An 18,156-nucleotide genomic window follows, 5' to 3' on the forward strand; every position below is an offset into this window, starting at 1 on the left:
TCCCGTCACCCTCGACCGGTGGAGCCCAAGGGCGTTGTGAGCCCACCACCTCTGATACCGTGTCTCATCTGTCCTCTCGTCCACCCCCTCAAGCAAGCTCTGGCCTTTGCACATGTCCTGGGACATGGAGCTCACTTCCTCTCAAGACCCGGCCGATTTGGGGTCAGAGAGCATACCACCCCGCCCCCGCCGGTGCTGCCGTCCACCTCCCTGCGGCCCCTGTGCCACTGCAGGCCCTGCACAGACTATACCTGCTCCCCCTGCCCTGCCTGAAACATCCCTCAGAGACTCAGACAGCGAGCTATTTTTCCCCAGGGGTCAGAGAAGACCCTGGGCCTCAGCACCGGGGAGTCCTGGCTGGTCCCACGTGAGAAAGTTGGGCCTGGAAAAGCTAGGTGTCTGCTCAGGGTCACACAGAGACCCCGTCCGTGGAGGGCAGGGCAGGGAGGAGCCCCCAGAAGTACCGGCTTTGGTGCCAGGTGTGTGACCAGCATCAGCAGGGGCCCGGGGCCCAGGGGGAGCCCAGAGGGGCCTGCAGGGGCCAGCTGGGTGAGCTCACGGGAGTGTGCAGGCACGTCCCTGGCAAGCCCCAGGCCACCCGCCAGGTCACACTCCTAGCAGGGGTGGGGGTAACCCTGGCCCCCTGACGGGCCTGGGTGGGTTCTAGCCTGACTGTCCCCAGCTTGCTTTGTGGCCCAGCGCATGACCCCTACCCGCCTCTCTGGGTAGGGCTCCTCTAGGGGGTTCTCAGACCCAGGATGGGGCCCTGGCGCCGGCTCTGGCGGGTGGGAGGGCTGGACGTCTGTTCGGGTCAGCAGCGTTGGGCCCTGGTCTGCTGTGTTCCCCTTTGCTGCCCAGTGGGACGGGGAGGGGAGGGGAGAAGCGAGACTGAGGGCCAGGGCCTGCCGGCCACTGAGCCCGCTGGCTACCGCACCCCCTGGCCCTGGGCTACGTGTGCCCCTTCCCTCCTCGTGCCTTGGCTCAGGCCAGGGCCCTTGCCTGCCAGGCCTGGGCATATCACCACCCGTGCTGGGCAGTGGCTGGGCTGGGCTGGGGTAGATGTACTCTGACCTCTGGGGCCCCACCCTGAGCCAATCCACAGGCTGAGGGCAGCTGTTGTGGCCCAGGTGTGGTCAGATGACAAGAAGAGCACATGTAGTGGTCTGGGGTGTGTCCAAACCAGGAGAGGTGGCAGCGAGGGAGCCTGTCCAGGGACCCAGGGGTGACCCCGGTGGGCGGCCCCAGCTTCCACCTTCCTCCCTGCCCTGGACACATCTGCTCCATCTCAGCATCCTGGGGTAGCGGGCGGAGGGCATGGTGCGGACTGCCCGGCTCGGGAATGCAACCCAGGAATAGAAACAGGGCACCTGGACAAGCCCTGAGCCCCAGCAGAGGCGAGGGCCGCCCGGGGGCTGGGGGTGGGGGCAGGCGCTCAAATCTCAGGACGCGCAACCTTCCCACTCCTCCCGCGCTCCTGCTGCAGCTTCCCCTACGCATTCCTCGCCTGGGTTTTGTTTTCTGCGGTCTTGTGTTAAGGAAACAGCAGCCCGCAAACCGTGCCTCTCTCCATTCCCTGCCCCCGGAGAGTGCAGCCTGCGTCACCCACTGGGCATCTCGTACCCTGAGCGTCGATCCTATGCCTGCAGCTTCAGCGCCAGGAGAGCCGGCGCTTCCCAGTCCCGAGGCCGCAGGGAGCAGGGCCAGGGTGGGCACTAGGCGTCCTGGCGAGGCACCTGTCTCCCCGGCCGCGTGCCCTGACGGCCCCGGTCTCCCTTCCTGCTCACAGGTGATCGCTGTGGTCATGGACATGTTCACCGATGTGGACATCTTCAAGGACCTGCTGGATGCCAGCTTCAAGAGGAAGGTGGCCGTGTACATCATCGTGGATGAGAGTAACGTCAAGTACTTCCTGCACATGTGTGAGCGGGCCCGCATGCACCTGGGGCACCTCAAGGTGAGCCGGCTCCTCATTCAGTCGGTTGACAAACACTTGGAGCACCTGCCTTGTCGGTCCGGATCCGGGAACCTAGAGTTCAGTGTCCTAGAGCCGCCCACCGAGTGGTCACGCGGCCTCTGCTTCAGTATCAGGGGACAGGACACTACCTGTGACCAGGTGCTGAAGCCCACGTGAGGTGCTCCCTCACAGGTGTTTCAGAGCAGCCCGTGCCGCAGTGGTTCTGTCTTTGCTCACCTCCAGTGACAGGGTGCTCACCCCCCGGCTCTGGCAGCAGGCCCCAGCTGGACAGCTCCAACTCCCAGGAAGTCCTTTCTTGGTTTTAAACCAAAATCTGTTTCTGTAAAATGTCCACGCACGGGCTTTAGGATCCGGCTCCAACAGAGGAAGCTCCCTTGGGCTGAGTTCAGGGAGGGCTTCTTTGGTGGCTGCAGAGTTGAAATGGACTTGAGGAGCGAGCAGACTAGAAAAGGCCTTCCAGGGAGGGACACTGGGGACAGAGGTGGAGTTGTCAGGTTGGGCCTGGGTTCTCAGCATTGCTTTGCTGTGTGTCCTAGAGCACGTCACCTCACCTCTGGACTCTGGACTCCGGGATCTCACTGGTCCAACAGAGGGGCTGATAGCCCGTGTGACTGGGCTCTTCTGCTCAGACACCCTGGCATCTGGTGCCTTGCTTGGGAGTGGAGGGAGCCCTCCTTCCGCCCAGCCATTGCTTGCTACCTACTGTGTGCAGCTCGCGCCCCAGAGCACAGATCAGTATGCGTAACGACAGCTAATACTTCCACAGCTCCCGTCCCAGGCACGCGACATGGTTAACTTAAGTACCCTCACGGCAGCCGGTGGGAGGAGGCAGCTGTCCCACTTTACAGATCAGAGGTGTCACTTAACGTTAGTAAGCGAAGGATAAGGGGGGTGGGGGCCAGCACCGAGCCCTCGGGCTGAGCACAGGTCAGAATTCCTCGGGGCAACGCCAGCCTGGTTGATTAACAAGGGGCTGGGCTCCCGGGCCTGTCAGTTGTCGGCATTGTCAAGTGATGCCCAGCCCAGCTGAGACCCTTCCAGTGGGTGTGAGCTCTCTGGGCTGCGAGTCTCTGGCTGTTGGGACATGTTTATGTGGCCTCTCTGGTGGGTTGACCCCCAGCCCCGTGCTCGCCCGCTGTGCTGCCCTGCCTGCCGTGTAACTAGCACCGAGAGCCAGCTCCCAGGGCAGACGGCTCAGGCCGGGAGGCCCGGAGTGTGGAAGAGGCGTCTTTTCAAAGGTGACTGCAGGGGCCTCAGCCGTGCGGGAAGCAGATCACAGAAACTCAGGGCTCTCCCTCCAGCCCTCTGCCGTGCTCAGGAAGAGGCTGACAGGCCCACTCCCCCTGAGCCCCTGACCCACGCCCAGTGGGGACCCTGCACACCTCACGTCCCTCTGCCCGCAGGCATCCCCCCGCATGCGGACAAAGAGGCAGGGAGGGGGCTTGTCTGTGCTGAGCGGGGATCCAAACCCTGCATGGCCGCTCCAGAGGCCTCTTCTTAGTGGGGAAACCCTAGATGCCAGGCTCCTGGGAGGGTGTGGAGCTCCCGGGAAGGGGGGCAAGAGGGGCAGGCCATCCAGACCAGGTTTCCAGACCAGGACACCCAGGAAAACCGAGGCCTGAGGGAGCCTGTGCCTTGCCCAGAGGCATTCCACCAAGTCAGGGCTGAACCTAAAAGCCAGTGATGGGAAGCTGGCACAGACGGGGCCACACACCCTTGGTGCCCAGTGCCCCGGCTGAGGCCGCATCTAACAGCGGGGCCGCCCTGGTGCTGCCCGCACAGGCTTCCTGGCTGCCAACCCCGACGCCGGGCCTACCTCTCTGAGCCTCCAGGGCTTTGTGACCACAAGGACGCCTCACCAGGTTGTTTGAGGATGAAAGCAGAGGAGACAGTGGCTGTAAAAGTGCTCTGAGCTAAGGAGAGGCACACGGTTGCAGCAGTAACAGGAGTTATAAACGCCGACCCTGGGCGAAGGGCGGAGGGCGGAGGGCGGAGGGCTTGAGATGAGGCCACAGCTCGGGGCACGGAGGGGGCTTCTGGCCCAGCCTGCCCTTCTCGCCACCTCCCTGCTCTGGGGAAGGTGGCAGGTCCGCAGGGTGACGTGCCCAGGAGCCGGATGCTGTGGGACGGCCAGGCGTCTTCATGGGAAGGAATGTGTGACCCTGGCCACCTCATTCTCGCCTCCAAGCCCGCCCATTCCCAGCCTGGGCAGGTGGCCAGAGGCTCCTGTGGGCCCAGTCCTGGCCAAGTGTCACCTTGTCTAGAGCCTGCCTCCCTGCCTGCAGGCAGGCTGGGCCCAGACCTGTCTCGGGAGCACTTCCTTTGCTGGTAATCCCTGGCCCCACCCTCGGCGTCCGCTGCCCCTGCCCAGCTCTGCAGCGACCTGCCTTTAGGTCATGTGGGCCCAGGGTGTAGGTTGTGCCTGGTGGGGTCATACTTGTGACCAAGGGGGTGCTGGGCGCTAGGAGCCAGGCCTCGGCCCCAGCTCTGCCCCTGCACTGTAACCTTAGGCAGAGACACTGAGGTTCTGGGCCTCAGCCTTCTTATCTGAAAAATGGGAATATCGGCATTTATTCGGCAGGGCTGCCGTGAAGAGTCAAGGAGGCTACGTGGGGGCAGGGCACTCGGTCACGCACTCCCTTCCTATCTGCGGGTGGGGCAGCTGCGGCCCCTCCTGTGAACCCCCAGCTCTGGTCTGAGTGCCAGGGGGCTTCCCTTCCCTCTCTGAGCAGTGGTCTGGCTGGGGACCCCCCCCAGTCTCCCCCTCCGGGCAGCCCCCCAGCCTGAACCCCTGAGCTCACACAACACATTCTGGAAACAGCTGCAGTATCGCTTGGGTCCCCTCCCAGTTTCCAGGTGAGGCGGGAGGACAGAACCTCCCTGACGCGAGGTTCCCAGCTGTCCCGAGCGTCCCCACCCGCCGGCTCAGCTGGGCCCCGACTCCCCCAGGCAGGGAACATGGGAACGAGTGCCCATACTACACGTCGGAACGGGCCTTGAGAAGACGACCCAACCCTCTCATCGCAGGGCCCGGGGCAGGCCACACCTGGGGGTGATGCCCAGGGCCGGTGGGAGGCAGGCCTCGAGGCTCACAGCCTAGCACGGGACCGGAGCTGTGAGGTGCCTGGCTGATCCGAAAAGCTAGTCTGCTTTGTGCAGCTGAACTGGAAAAACCAGCAGCCACTTGGGCGAAGGCTGGACCCATTTCTGATGAACAAAGAATCCCCAGGCAGTGTGGTCACGGGAAGGCGCTGGGTGAGGATTCCGGCGCACGCTAGACAGGCCAGCACTGGCTCCGATCTGGTGCCCGGGCCTCCTCCCCTCCCGACCTGCCTTCTCTGAGCCTGGCCTGGCTCTGTAATGGACTCAGGGCACTGCCTCTCAACGTTTGGCAACGTCCAGAGGTGTTTTTAATGGCCGTGGCATCTGGTGGGTGGCAGCCAGGGATGCTGTTCGACGGCCTACAATGCACAGGACAGCCGCTAACAGAGAACCACCTGGCCCAGAACGTCACAGAGCCAAGCGGCCTGGCCCAGGGGGAGAGCCAGGAGCCCCCAAGCCCTGCCCTGCCCCCTGCCCCCAAGGCTGCTTCCCATCTCAGCTTCACAACAGCCCGGGGGAGGCCAGGGTGAGTATTGGTCTCCCTACCCCATTACAGAGAGTGAAACAGGCCCTTTAGAAGAGAGCAGAGGTTGGCTGGCACACGGAGACACGGCTCTCTGTCCCTGACCTGGCCAGATCTTGCTGTCACCGCTCAGGCCTGCTCAGGATGGTCTCTGGGCCTCCCCACTCCCCCTCCGGCCCAGAAGGTACGAGCAGACCCCTGGAGGGTGAAAGGGCCGCCAGGGTGCAGCTGCAGGCTGTCCTCGGTCCCAAAGGGCCAGACCCTGTCCACTGGGAGGCCCTGGGGCAGGTCACTCCTCTCCCCGAGCCGCCTGGCCATTGCATACGGCCAACAAGCCTGGCCTCCCTGGGCCTGAGTCCACACCATTCCAGATGTTCTCCTGTCCTCAGTGTCGGTCCCTCACTGGTCCCCCACCAGCCCCCCGAGAGGCAGGGATCACACCCCCGTCCCACTGCACGGCACAGCCCCCTCGTCCCCTCTAGTTTAGGGAGCAGCCACTGAGTGCTGGGCCCCTTCCTGGCCCCTCCCCTGATGCACTGAGTCTTCACAGCAGCCCTGAAGCCGGGGGTGGGCAGGCCCATTTCACAGACGAGAACCCCAAGGCGTGAGGAGGCCAGGTTGCGTTCATTTGCGCCAGGACTGGAGCCTTGTTTGACCAGAGCTCGAGAGCGACCCACCTGCTCCAGTAGGGGCCTGGGCTTGTCCCCCCAGCTCCCACCACCCCCGTGTGAGCACAGGAGGCCCCGTGGAGGTGTGGGGTGTGGCGCTGAGGCTAACCCAGCCCTCGTGCCCAGCACGGCCTGCCCTGTACACTCTTGGGGCAGATGCAGCTCTGCCATCCTCCCTGGACGTCCCCTCAGGGGCGATCACTGCGGCCCTCACATGTGAGGTAATGAGGCTCCAGAGGGTCTGGGGACTCGCCCAGGGCACCCCACTCGTCCTCCCCCTGCCTGCCACGTGCTCTGCTAGGGGCGTTCCAGGCTCAGAGACAATGCGGCTTTGTGGGATCCTCCAACTCTGCTCGCCCGAGCCCTGGCTCCTGAGACGTTACCTCATCTGGGCCAGGCCCCACGGGGCGGTGTCGCCCAGGAATAAACAGAAGCTGCAGAGCTGGGCTGCCGTTGGGCACAGGTGACAGGGGAAGGCCTCCCAGGATCTCTGCTCAGGCTTCCGGCCCCCAAGCGTGCTGCGCGTTCAGTACAGTCACAGACACTAATTGCCCTGGGCCTCAGCCAGCTTCCTGCTGTGCAGGCTGTGTGCAGACAGGCAGCCGGGCGAAGGGCGGGCAGGGGAGCCAGCCTGGGAGCAGAGGCGTATCTGCCTTCCGGGCCGGGCCGCACGGCCCGGCGGGCATCCATGGGACCTCCCCCTCACCCTCTGTGGGTACTGCCCTGAGGCTGCCCCGGCGGAAAGGTCCGGGACCTGTCACAGGCGGGACGGGCGCAGGAGCACCGAGGGCTGTGGGCCGGAGCGGAGATGGCCTCCAGTTCTCTCTTTTCTCCCCTCTGCCCCTGCCTGGACTCACATCCCTCAGGTGCAGAAGCCCCTCCTGTCCTCTTCCTCTGCTCCCTGTGTGTTTCATGCACATTCCCCGCTGGACGCCGGGACCGGACGGCTCCGACCCCTCACCCCCTGCTCTAAGCCCTCTGTGGCTCCCTACTGCCCCCGGGCCCCACCAGGCCCCTCAGCGGCCGTAGGGTCTTTCCTCGGCATCCGTCTGGGCCCGCTCTGCCGGCTCCTTTGCCCGCCCCCCTCCCCCAAAGTCCTCCCATGTCTGAATCAGGCCTTTGTAGTCCTGGGTCTGGGGTCCTGCGTCCTCTTCCCACCCGGCCCGCTCTTCCTTGTCTTTCACACGTCAGCCCAGACGCCAGCCTTCCCGGGAGCCGCCCCACAGCTGGGGTCGTTACTTATCTGCTTCCCCCTCTCCTCCAACGAGGGATCTGTGTCACAGTCATGTCTGTGTCTGCGCTGGGGACCTCGGCAGGGGTCAGTGAACGAGTTAATAAGCTGGGGCCGGTGAGTGGGTGAGGGTCAGGGTTAGGGGATGTCGCAGAAGATGTAACAGACCAGCACCCCCCGCAGGCACAGAGCCCTCTGAAGGGAGTGAGGCTCCCGTCACCGGGGCCTACAGGGGGTTTCTGTCCTGGGCATGCGTCAGATCACTGGGGCTTATGTTAAAAACGGAATTCCTGACCCCAGTCCCCCCGAGTCGAACCCGGGGCAGCTGCGAGCCTGCGTTTCTAACACACTGCCTGGGCGAGGCTTGCACCCCCGAGCCCAAGTCTGCTTCCTGCCCTGAGGGTCTACGTTGGGGTGCCCTCAGCCGTCCCCTTGACTCTTGGGGGTCAGCCAGGCTTTCCCCGCCCATCCTGGGGTCCCTCCACCACAGGCTTTTCCCACCTGCCCCTCCCTCGGAACGAGCAGCTCTCCTGATGAAAGGGGAGCCAGCCCCTGGCCCACACACCTCCACAGGCTTGCCCAGAGGGAGAGCCCTGATGCCCAGAGAAAGGCAGGAGGGGCCCAGCCTTGACACGGGCCGTGCTGGGTGTGCGTATGACGCCTGGGAGACCCCCCCCGCCCCCCGGCTCTCGGCTCCCCTTCCGTGGTTTCTCAGGGCCTTTCTAGCCTGCTCCTGAGCCGACGGCGCCAGCACAGGGAGAAGGGATGTGGCCATTCCCTGAACTGCCCCTGGGTCCCAGGCAGGGGTCTGGCCCACGGGGAAGTAGGGGAGTTTGCCGGCATCCCTGCCCACAGTGCGCAGGGCTTAGGGGGACAGAGAGACAGCGGTGCGGGGGAGACTGAGGGAGAGGCCCGGCTGGTCACCCGTCCTGGCAAGGCCACTGATCTGCCCAAGTGCAAGACGCAGATTCCCTCAGGGCAGCCGCTCCCCTTCCCGAGCTGCACAGCCCCCCAGCCATCAGGAGGACCTTCCTGAAATGTGTCTGCATCCCCCTCCTGCTCGGGACCCTGCAGCAGCATTCTCCAGGCTGGCCCGCACACGGGGCCTGTCCGGCTGGGCTGCCCTGTAGACCCCCTTCAGGCCACACCGAGACCATCCTGCAGCCCTTCATCTCCAGCCCCTGCCCTCCTCCCACCCCTTCCCACCTCGGCGCGTCCCCACATGCACCGCCCCTTTCCCCAGGCCCGTCGGCGATCCCCCGAATCCCTCCCTGAGCCCGGGCAGGGTGGTCAGTGCTGGGTCGTGTAACTCTGCCCCCTGTCCCCCAACACAGAATCTCAGGGTGCGGAGCAGCGGAGGGACCGAATTCTTCACGCGGTCGGCCACCAAGTTCAAGGGTGCCCTGGCCCAGAAGTTCATGTTCGTGGATGGAGACCGGGCCATCTGCGGCTCCTACAGGTGACTCTGGCTTTCTGGGGGCCAGGGGAGGGGCGGCTCCAGTTCCCAGCTGGTTTCTGCCCTTAATCCTGCCTTGTGACACCCCGGTTATTCCAGTTCACTGGTCCCCAGACTGCTGAGATGTGAGTGGGGCTGGGCATGCCTGCACGCTGCCCACCCGTCTCGGAAGCAGGCAGAGCGACGCTTTTAGCCGTGAGACTGTTGTTCCTGCCTCGAGGTGTCAGCAGCCAGAGGTGGGCTGTGGGCCAGGCCGGCTGCGTCCTCCCAGGCCCACAGGGCGGTCACTCGGAGAGCTGCTCTCAGGGAGGGGCCAGGATGAGGACGGTGCGGTCTAGCTCTGACAGCCCTGCCACGCAGGGGGCAGCAAGGCAGGGGCCATCCACGGCCACACGGGGTGGGCACAAGTCGCTGTGCCGACGACCCCCGCTGTCCAGGCTGCACACCCGCAAGGAGCTTGCCACACAGGCGCTGCCTGAGGTCCCACACCGGGCCTGACGCTGGGGCTCAGGCCCCGTCGGGCCCCGTCCTCTGCCCCTGCTCGCTTCTCTTTAATCCCTTCTGTGGCCACGGTCTGATGGACGCTGGCCTGTGCGTGCATGGGGGTGGGGGGCTGGGGGCTGCTCCCTCTTCCCGGGCCCTGGGCCCTGCGCCTGACCAGGCTGCCGCCCTTTGTTGCAGCTTCACGTGGTCGGCTGCAAGGACGGACAGGAACGTGATCTCCGTGCTGTCGGGCCAGGTGGTGGAGATGTTCGACCGGCAGTTCCAGGAGCTGTACCTCACGTCACACGGCGTCAGCCTCAAGGACATCCCCATGGAGAAGGAGCCCGAGCCCGAGCCCGTCGTGCTGCACTCTGTGGTCCCGCAGGTGCCCTCGGGCACCATGGCCAAGAAGCTTGTCAACCCCAAGTACGCGCTGGTCAAGGCCAAGAGTGCTGACGAGATCGCCAAGTTGTCCTCCGAGCAGCGGGAGGCCTCCAGGACCCTGGGGGTGCGGGGCACGGCCCTAGCCGAGCTGCCGGGAGACCTCCCCGAGCCGCCCCTGCCCATCCACCCGGGGCTGCTCAACCTGGAACGGGCCAACATGTTTGAATACCTGCCCACGTGGGTGGAGCCGGACCCGGAACCCGGCAGCGACATCCTAGGCTACATCAACATCATCGACCCCAACATCTGGAACCCCCAGCCCAGCCAGATGAACCGCATCAAGATCCAGGACACATCCCAGGCCAGGACCCAGCTGTGGAGGCAGAGCCAGGACTCCAGCCCCGCCCCCCAGCCCAGATCCCCCCAGGACGGGGTCCCAGCCGAGAACAGCCGCCCCCAGGGGGACACCGAGCCACGGCCTCCTATGCCCAAGCCCCGCACAGTCCCAGTGGCAGACCTGCTTGCCCAGGAGGGCGGCGGTGTTGGCTGGGCCCTGGCAACCCCAGAGGGGCAGGCACCCCATAACCGGACGGACCACGGGCTCCCCAGGACGGCAGGCCCAGGCCATGCCCCGCTTCAGTACCAGCTGTCTATGACCCAGGATGACCCCGACGGCGGGGGGCCGGCGGTCCCCAATGGGCTGGAGGGGGAGGAGGAGGAAGACGACGACGACTACGTGACCCTCAGTGACCAGGACAGCCTCTCAGGCAGCTCTGGCCGTGGCCCTGGCCCCGAGCGGCCCTCGGTGGTCTCCTCTTCTGTGTCAGATGAGTGTTCTGAGGTGATGGAGCGCTCGGCCGCCCTCCGGAGTTGCCACTCAGAGCAGGTGGCCAACGGGTCAGCCCAGCCCCCCCGCCAACATCTGAGCACTCCCCACATGACCCGTGGGACCTTTGGTGGACCCCTGGGTGGCTCCTCGTGGGCCCAGGGTCAGGAGAGAGAAGAGGCAGGCGCTCTGAGGATGCAGGCCCCACACCTGGCAGACAAGGAGGCACAGGTGGGTCGGGGCCCCTGCGCACCGGGGTCCTGGGAGCCCCTCCCCCACGCGTGAGCACCCAAAGGTGCCGTCTGCTGGGCAGCCGCCTCCCCAGGTCATTACCCAGCATCCCATAAAGGCAACCTGAGCCAGCTACCAGGATCCAAAAGGAAACACACAACACACCCAGAGGTTTCAGGGGTGTGGTGTTATGTGGGTGGTCTGCTCCCTAGCTTGTGGATGAGGAGATGGTGGCGGCACAGAGATGTTCCTTCACATCCTGAGATCACACAGCAGTAGGTAGTCTTTGCCCGGACCTTATGTCAAGCCATCTCCGTGTCGATCCCTTTGACTGTGGCCCTGGGGACCACTCCCCTCCCCGCTCCCCCAGGCCGGGAAACACCTTGCCTCTGTCCTTGACCTCTCCTCCTGGTGACCTCTGCACCCTGCAGCCAGCCCAGCCCCCAGGGCCCGTCCTACCTGGGAACAGCACACGGCTGATCATGCCCGGCATGATGATCAGGCCCATGGGCAGCATCTTGAGGTAGCTGGCCAGGATGGAGCCCCCCTTGGCGTGGTTCAGGTCCCTGGCGGACAGTGACCGCTGCACGATGACCTGGGGGCAGGGGGAGGCAGTGAGCCCCAGCCTCCTCGGGATTTCTCGCCCGTGGGCCTCAGGGAGTGTGTGAGATAGGTGCTGTCCCACTAGCCCGAGACCGGCCTGAGACAACCGCGCCCACCCTGACACCCAACAGCATCCCTGCCAGTTGTCTGAGCACCTGGGGCCAAGGTTCTCTCCGGGGACTCAGTCTCCCTAGCTGTCGAGGAGGGAAGGTGTTGGTCCTGACCAGCCCGTCACCCTGGCAGTTGTCAGGGCGGGAGGAGACCCTGGGTGGGTAGGTTATCAGGGACACCCCCCCACCTCCTGCACCCTCACGAGAGGCTGGCAGGCTCCTGCACGTGCCAAGAGCAGACGCTGGTTCCAACTGTGTCGTGTCCCTGGCAGAGGTCTGGGGCTTTAGGGCCTGGGTTTGGGAAAGCTTGCATTTCAGTAATGGAAGGAGCTAGAAGCTGCAGCATGAGGGCAACTCTTCGTGTAGCCTCAGGCAGCTCCTGCCTGGGCCTCGGCTTCCAGATCTGCAGAATGGGAGGGGGGTAGTTGGAACTGATGGCCTCTGAGATCCCTCCCAGTTCTGACACCATGGTTCTGCTTTTTTAAAAAAAGAATGTGGGACTTTAAACAGCTTTACTGAGACGTGATTCACACACAGTTCAGCCACATAAAGTGTACACCTCCATGGTTTTTAGTATGTTCACAGAGTTGTGCAATCTATAACTTTGAAATACAAGTATTTTTCCTTCGGTGTTCTGCAGTTTAAATCACCTCCTGCAATCCAGAAGTAGGAATTCTTTGTGATTTTAAGTTATTTTCCAAACACGCAGGTTTGACAGGTAGCTCCTAGCATCTCCCTCTAGACACAGCTCTTGGTGAAGCATTAATTACAGGGTGCCAGGGCAGGGCAAGCTCTAAAACAGATTTTTCTCTGGTAGATCAGGCAGGGATGGGGTCATTTTCAAAGCTCTCAGGGTGCAGCCCACTGAATCCACTAGAATATTCCTTGGTGTCCATTGGGAGACTCCACCCTCCCCGGCTCATCCTCCAGCACCTTTTCACCAACGGGAGAAAATAACCTGGGTTTACATCAAAGCAAAGGGGCTCCAGGGCATTCTGGGAAATAGTGGCTTGTAGCCTGTTCTCCGTCAGAGGACCTCAGATGCTTTCTCTATGTGGTCGTTTCCATCTTTTCCCAAGGTCTTACCTGGCTGAAGATAGTCAGTGCTTAATAGTCGTGGACCTAGTGGGCCATGCTTGATCTAATGTCTGACGCCTAGGGAACAGTTAACATCCAACGGAACAAATGCAGACTCATCATGTCAGGAGTAGGAGTGGAAACAGCCTTTGTTTTAGGAGAAACCTGTTTCCACCACTGTACTCGAACTCCCTCCACTTTCACGAAAGTGGTTTTTGTAAAGGCCCAAAATTGCATGTGTCCATCTCAGAGGCCCCTCAGTGCTCGTTTGTGTTTAGGGTCCTTAAGAGAAACTGTCGTGTGTTTCTTCAGAGGCCCATCTAAGTGTCTCAGAGAAAATGAGATGAAAATCGTACTCCTGTAAAGGAGCTCTGGATCAGAGGTGATTATCCCTCAAAATTCAGGCTTCTGAGCAGTTTGTAATATTCACCTCAAGGTCCAGAAGCGAAGGCATGTCCTTGGAGGTGTGCTCACTCGCACTTACTGTGGAGCGCAGTCCCACAGAGGCTGAATAGCACTTGGATGTTGGCTGGACCGCGTCTAAAAATAGAACTCTGGGACTTCCCTGGCAGTCCAGTGGTTAGGACTCTGTGCTTTCCCTGCCGAGGGCGTGGGTTCAATCCCTGGTCGGGGAACTAAGATCCCACAAGCCCCGTGATGCAGCCCAGGGGAAAAAAAAAAATAGAACTCTGACCTGCCCGGGAAGCCACCCCGTTACGTACAATAAACAGCTCTCAGAGCCACGCAGGAAGGCCGACGGTTATCTCTAGTAACCACTGAGGAGGCTGCACGATGACTGCTCTAACAGTTAGCCCCAGGTGGCCAGGACCTAATCAGTAACTGACAGCATCTCTAACTTTTGTCCCCTGCTCGCTTCCTACCCGCACCAATCACAGGGTCGCCCCACCTCCCGTGTCCCCAGGCCGCGGCCTCCCATCAGGGCCTCCCATCAGGACCTCTGCAGAGCTCCCTGGCTCATCTGCCTGCCTTTCAGCCTCTGCCAAACGTGAGGGACGGAAGCTGCCTCCCGTTTGCTGTAGCTCAAAACAAATTGCCTTTGCTTTTCTTAATTAAAAAAAAAAAAAAAATGACAGGGTGCCCGAGCTGGCGGCGTGGGGTCTGCAGGGCAAGCTGATTCCAATCCTGCCTCTCTGCCAGCTCCTGTGACGTGCCGTAAGTCCTTTCCTCGCTTTGGGCCTCAGTCTCCCCATCTAGACAGTGAGGGGGTCAGACGTGCTTCTCTGTAGACCCTTCCCCTGTGATGTCCTGTGATTACAAGAGCCCAGGGCCGCGCTCCCCACAGGAGAGAAGAGTTTCCCTAAATCCCTGCGTGTCTTCCCTTATTTTGCTCCGTGCTCTTGGCGGCCAGCCCCGGGAGGTGGGCGGGACAGCCGTGGTCGCCCCATTCTACAGCTGGAGAAGCTGAGGCTCGGTGCCCCAGCAGGCAAGGCCGGGGCCTCCCCAGCAGCACCCTCCCAGTGCCTCTCTGCACAGGCCCTGCCGGAGGCCAGCTCCCTCTCCCGGCCCGGCCACTGGACCTCCCCGAACCGCTCTGTCCTAGCCTGCAAGATGTGACATGACCCCCGACCTGCAGGGTTGCTGCAAATCCTGGATGAGGCCGCGTGTGGACGGCCAAGCCCGTGCCCGGGTGGCCGGCTGTGAGTCACCAAGTTTAGGCGTGCATCAGGGCCACCTCGGGGTCAGCTACGGCCCTGTGCCGCCCAGGAGCACTTGGACCCCTTGGCTGTGAGATGGGGACAAGAGAGCCCACGGGAACACGGGGAGAATCGAGGTGACGGGGCCCATGCACTTGACACTGCGCCTGACCTGCGCGGGAGATGGAAAAGTGGTGGCCGCCACGAGGACTGACCCAGCTGCTGCCTGAAAGACAGCCCGTCTGAAACTGCAGCAGCGGCAGGTGACGAGGAGCGCCGGCACCACGGGAGCGGGCAGGCCCCAAGGCCCCTCTGGTCTGTGCGCCTCCTGGGGGTGCTGACTGAGCGGCTGAGGTCGGGGAGGGGTGTGGCGGCTCTCTGCCCACCGGGCCTCTGCCTCCTGTTTTATTGGATTTGTTGGGCTCTGATGTCGCCTACGCACTGCGGCTGAGCTGGGAGACACTGAGAAGCCTAAAGAAAACGAAAAGTGCCCGTGGCCCCGGCACACAGAGCCGCCGCTTGCCGCTGGCCACACCGTGGGTGTCCCGGGGGCTGAGGAGAGTCCTGCCAAGCCCCCAGGGCCCAGGAGGTCGGTACCACGCAGGCGGGGGTTCTGGTCCAAGGCCCAGCAGTCGCCCAGGCAGACCCAGCCTGAGCAGGACAATGCGGGGGGGGAAGGCTGAGGCCAGGCGCGGGCCCCCAGTGCCGGTGGCACTCTGGACCACCTTGGGGTCAGCTGCCTCCTTGTGTGACCTTCTTATCCAGGAGGCAAGCCCAGTCCAGCCCTGACCTCCAGGCCACTCACCTGGCCTTCATGGGAAAATCTCCTGAATGCTGCCCCACCCAGAGACGCCAATGCCATGCCAGGCCATGCTGAGTGGGGAGGGAGCGAGAGGTGCCCTGGGGCGGAGGGGCCCCGGCTGGCCCACAGGGCAGTCTAGACTCTTCCCCGCATGCCCTCCACCGCCAGCCTTTCAACCAGCCCCTTGCTCACCCAGGCCGGCGGCCCCCAGGCCCCCCAGGGGTGCTAGGCAGACACCTGTGGTGGGCGCAGCCTACAAGGGACTCTCCGGCACCATGTCACAGATGGGAAAACTGAGGCCCAGCCTCCCAGGGTTCCTGGACCCTCCCAACATAGATTGCCTCCCGCCGTCACAGCCCAGGCAGGGTCTCCCAGCGAGCACACAAAACACCTGTGCTCGGGACATGCAGAGCACTCCTCGCGGGGCAGGCACTCCACCCTGGGCCTCAGTGTTCTGGCCTGTGGATGGGGCCGCCAGGCCTGCCTCACAGGGAAGCTGCCCCCCTTCACCCCACAGTGACTGGCTGGGTCGACTCTCGGGCTGGCTGCCTCGCTCCTGGGTGGGGCCCTCGAGGCCACGGGTCCAGAGGCGAGGACGGTCATCAGGCCTGTGCCCGCTGAGGCTCTGGTGCTCACAAGGCCCCTTCCCGCCCAAGTGCCACCTGGAGCTACCCGTGGCCCTCGAGGCAGGCAGGGTGGGGGCATCGTCTGCTTCTGCCCAGAGAGGGAGCAGGGCCGCCTGGTGCCACCTGGTACGTGCCCAACTTGGGAAGGCCTAGAGTCAGACTCCGGAGGAAGACCTAGCCGCCACACTCACCACACACGCGGGCGCAGGGGGAGGCACTGTCTCTGGCATCCCCGTCCGTCCCTCTTACGGAGAATGTGGAGGAGGGAGGTGGGGCATGGGGAAGAGTAGGCGCTGGCCTTAGTGCGACCTCGCAGGCGGACCGTTCCCCTGGGACACGTGGGGAAACCGAGGCACGGAGGACTGGAAGACACTTGTCTAGGACCACCAGTTGGTGAGTGGCAAGGCCAGGAAGCAAACCCAGGTGTGCCGGCTGCAGCCTGCCTGGCAAGGGCCCCTCAGGAAGGGGCAGAGCTGCCCCAGCCCCTGGGTCTCACTCACTCTGCTCTCTCTCTCCCAGGGCCAGCGGTTCCACCACTACCGAGTCCCTAGGGATAAAGATGCCTTCCCGCAGCCGTTGAGGACCCTGGGACCCCCGCGGTACCGCCCCGCCGCCAATGGCGCCCAGAGCTCCGGCAGGAAAGCGGGCCCGGCTGTGGCAGCTCCCCAGCACTGGCAGGCCAAGGGTGGCCCGGAGCCCTCTGAGCTGCCGGGTCCTGGGGCCCCAAGACTGGCCCGAAACGCCAGCCCCCAGGCCGACGTCAGGGCCGCCGAGGAGCATTCCAGCCCCCTCGGAATCCCGTACTTCAAACTGTCCCAGTTGAAGCACCTGAAGGCCAGGATGGGTGGCCAGTGGGCTTCATCCGACTCTAAACGGCAGGCCCAGGCCCCCCGGGACTGCAAGGACCCCTAACACCTCGTGCCCGGGCCTGAAGCCACGCCATCCACGGCTTCCACCCCAGCCCGGGCTCACCGCGCAGGTGTTCCCTGGCCGCCCTGACCTCCAGAGCCACCCTGGAAGAAAGGAAGGTAGGGAGGGCGGTGACCTCACCTGGTCGGTGCACCAGTACCAGGTGGCCATGACGGTCAGGCCGAAGGTCATCCCGGTCCACGGGAGGTCCCCCGTGGAGGGGTCTCGGAACATGTGCATGGCGTCTGCCCGCGGCACGTGGCAGGTGGTGTTGGAGATGATCCTGGATGGGACGGCCCGGGCGTAGGCTGACGCCAGCTGATCATACCCGCCGATCTGCTCGAAAGCTGGAGGGGGTGGGCGGGACAGGCACGGTTGGTGGCTGGCGGCCGTGACTCCCAGCCCCGCTGCCCTCAGCTCACGAGTAACTTGATGCATCAAACTCAACTTTTTCCCACTTCACCTTTTCCAGGGTCTGGAAAGGTATGGACGTAGAGGGTTTTAAAATAGGTGAATTCAAAGGACTATTTTATTTGTATTTAAAATGATAATATTAAATGAGCATTCCACACGAGGGCACCCCAGTGTCCCGCTGGCCTCTGGACGCCCACCAGCCTCGGGCGAGGAGCTCTCTGCCAGGCTGTCGACCCAAGGAAGCAAACGTGTCTTTTCTTGGCATTCGAGGACCTTCCTGAGGAATCTGAAGGGCTAACATCCTGACCCAGGGGCTTCCAAAGGACATGACTTCGGCAGAGCTGAGTATGGCTGGGGGATGTGGCACTGAGAAGGGACACAGAGTCCCCAGAGGGGCAGGGGCACCACCAAGGCTGCACCGCCAGGCGGCCGGCGCGAGCCAACCACGTTCACCCCCTCACTGCTCCTGTCTGCCTCGGGGTCTGGGCCCACCTGTGGCGTTTGCTTTGTCTGTGGTCACTCCCCCGCCCCCATCCAGACCAGGCCTGGCTGCCTGGGTGCCTCTCCCGCAGTGGGCTCCGGGTACACAGGCCCCTGGTCTGTGAGGAGGCTGGGCAGCCACAGGCCCCACTCCCCCGCCTTTCCCAGCAGGCGGCCTGCTGCCCGGACTCTGGGCTCCCGGCACCAGTGCCACCTGTAGCCCAGGCCAGGCCAGGGGGGGTGCTCAGAGCGAACGGACGAACACCAGACACGGGTCGGAAACTGCCCAGCCACAGGGTCCTAGAGTCTGAGTCTGGAAGAGACCGTTTGCTCTCCGTGGGATCCTCCTGGCTCTGCTTGCATACTTCCCGGGATGGGGATCTCACTACCTCTGGGGCAGCCCCCACCCCGAGCTTCCTCCCTGTTCCCAGACCAGGAGATCCAAACCCCCCTCCTCTCCACCTTGCCTTTGTCCCGCTGGCTTCTTGAGATCTTGGACATGCTTTGAAACAATGGGGGCAGACGTACAGGCAGGTCTGTGGTCTCCCAAGTGCGTCTGCACACCCACCCGCAGCCCTGCTCCCATTAAGCCCTGAGCCCG

General features: G+C 63.5%; 2 protein-coding genes across 2 annotated transcripts in view; one reads left to right on the forward strand and one right to left on the reverse strand.

Moving 5' to 3' along the window:
- Positions 1-16,664, forward strand: part of FAM83G (family with sequence similarity 83 member G) — a gene marked incomplete at both ends in the record, with an annotated part of 29,245 nt that extends 12,581 nt beyond the window's left edge. Inside the window, 4 exons of the mRNA XM_082860143.1 lie at positions 1,787-1,954; positions 8,834-8,958; positions 9,637-10,879; positions 16,272-16,664. Of these exons, the coding sequence (XP_082716269.1) occupies positions 1,787-1,954; positions 8,834-8,958; positions 9,637-10,879; positions 16,272-16,664 (1,929 nt within the window). The remainder of the gene's footprint in view (positions 1-1,786; positions 1,955-8,833; positions 8,959-9,636; positions 10,880-16,271) is intronic.
- Positions 1-18,156, reverse strand: part of SLC5A10 (solute carrier family 5 member 10) — a gene marked incomplete at its 5' end in the record, with an annotated part of 55,087 nt that overhangs the window by 27,693 nt on the left and 9,238 nt on the right. The window contains 2 exons of the mRNA XM_082860145.1: positions 11,339-11,474; positions 16,803-17,008. Coding sequence (XP_082716271.1) covers positions 11,339-11,474; positions 16,803-17,008 — 342 coding nt within the window. The remainder of the gene's footprint in view (positions 1-11,338; positions 11,475-16,802; positions 17,009-18,156) is intronic.

This window comes from Leucopleurus acutus (assembly GCF_964270905.1).
Source record: "Leucopleurus acutus genome assembly, chromosome: 19".
Taxonomy (NCBI): domain Eukaryota; kingdom Metazoa; phylum Chordata; class Mammalia; order Artiodactyla; family Delphinidae; genus Leucopleurus; species Leucopleurus acutus.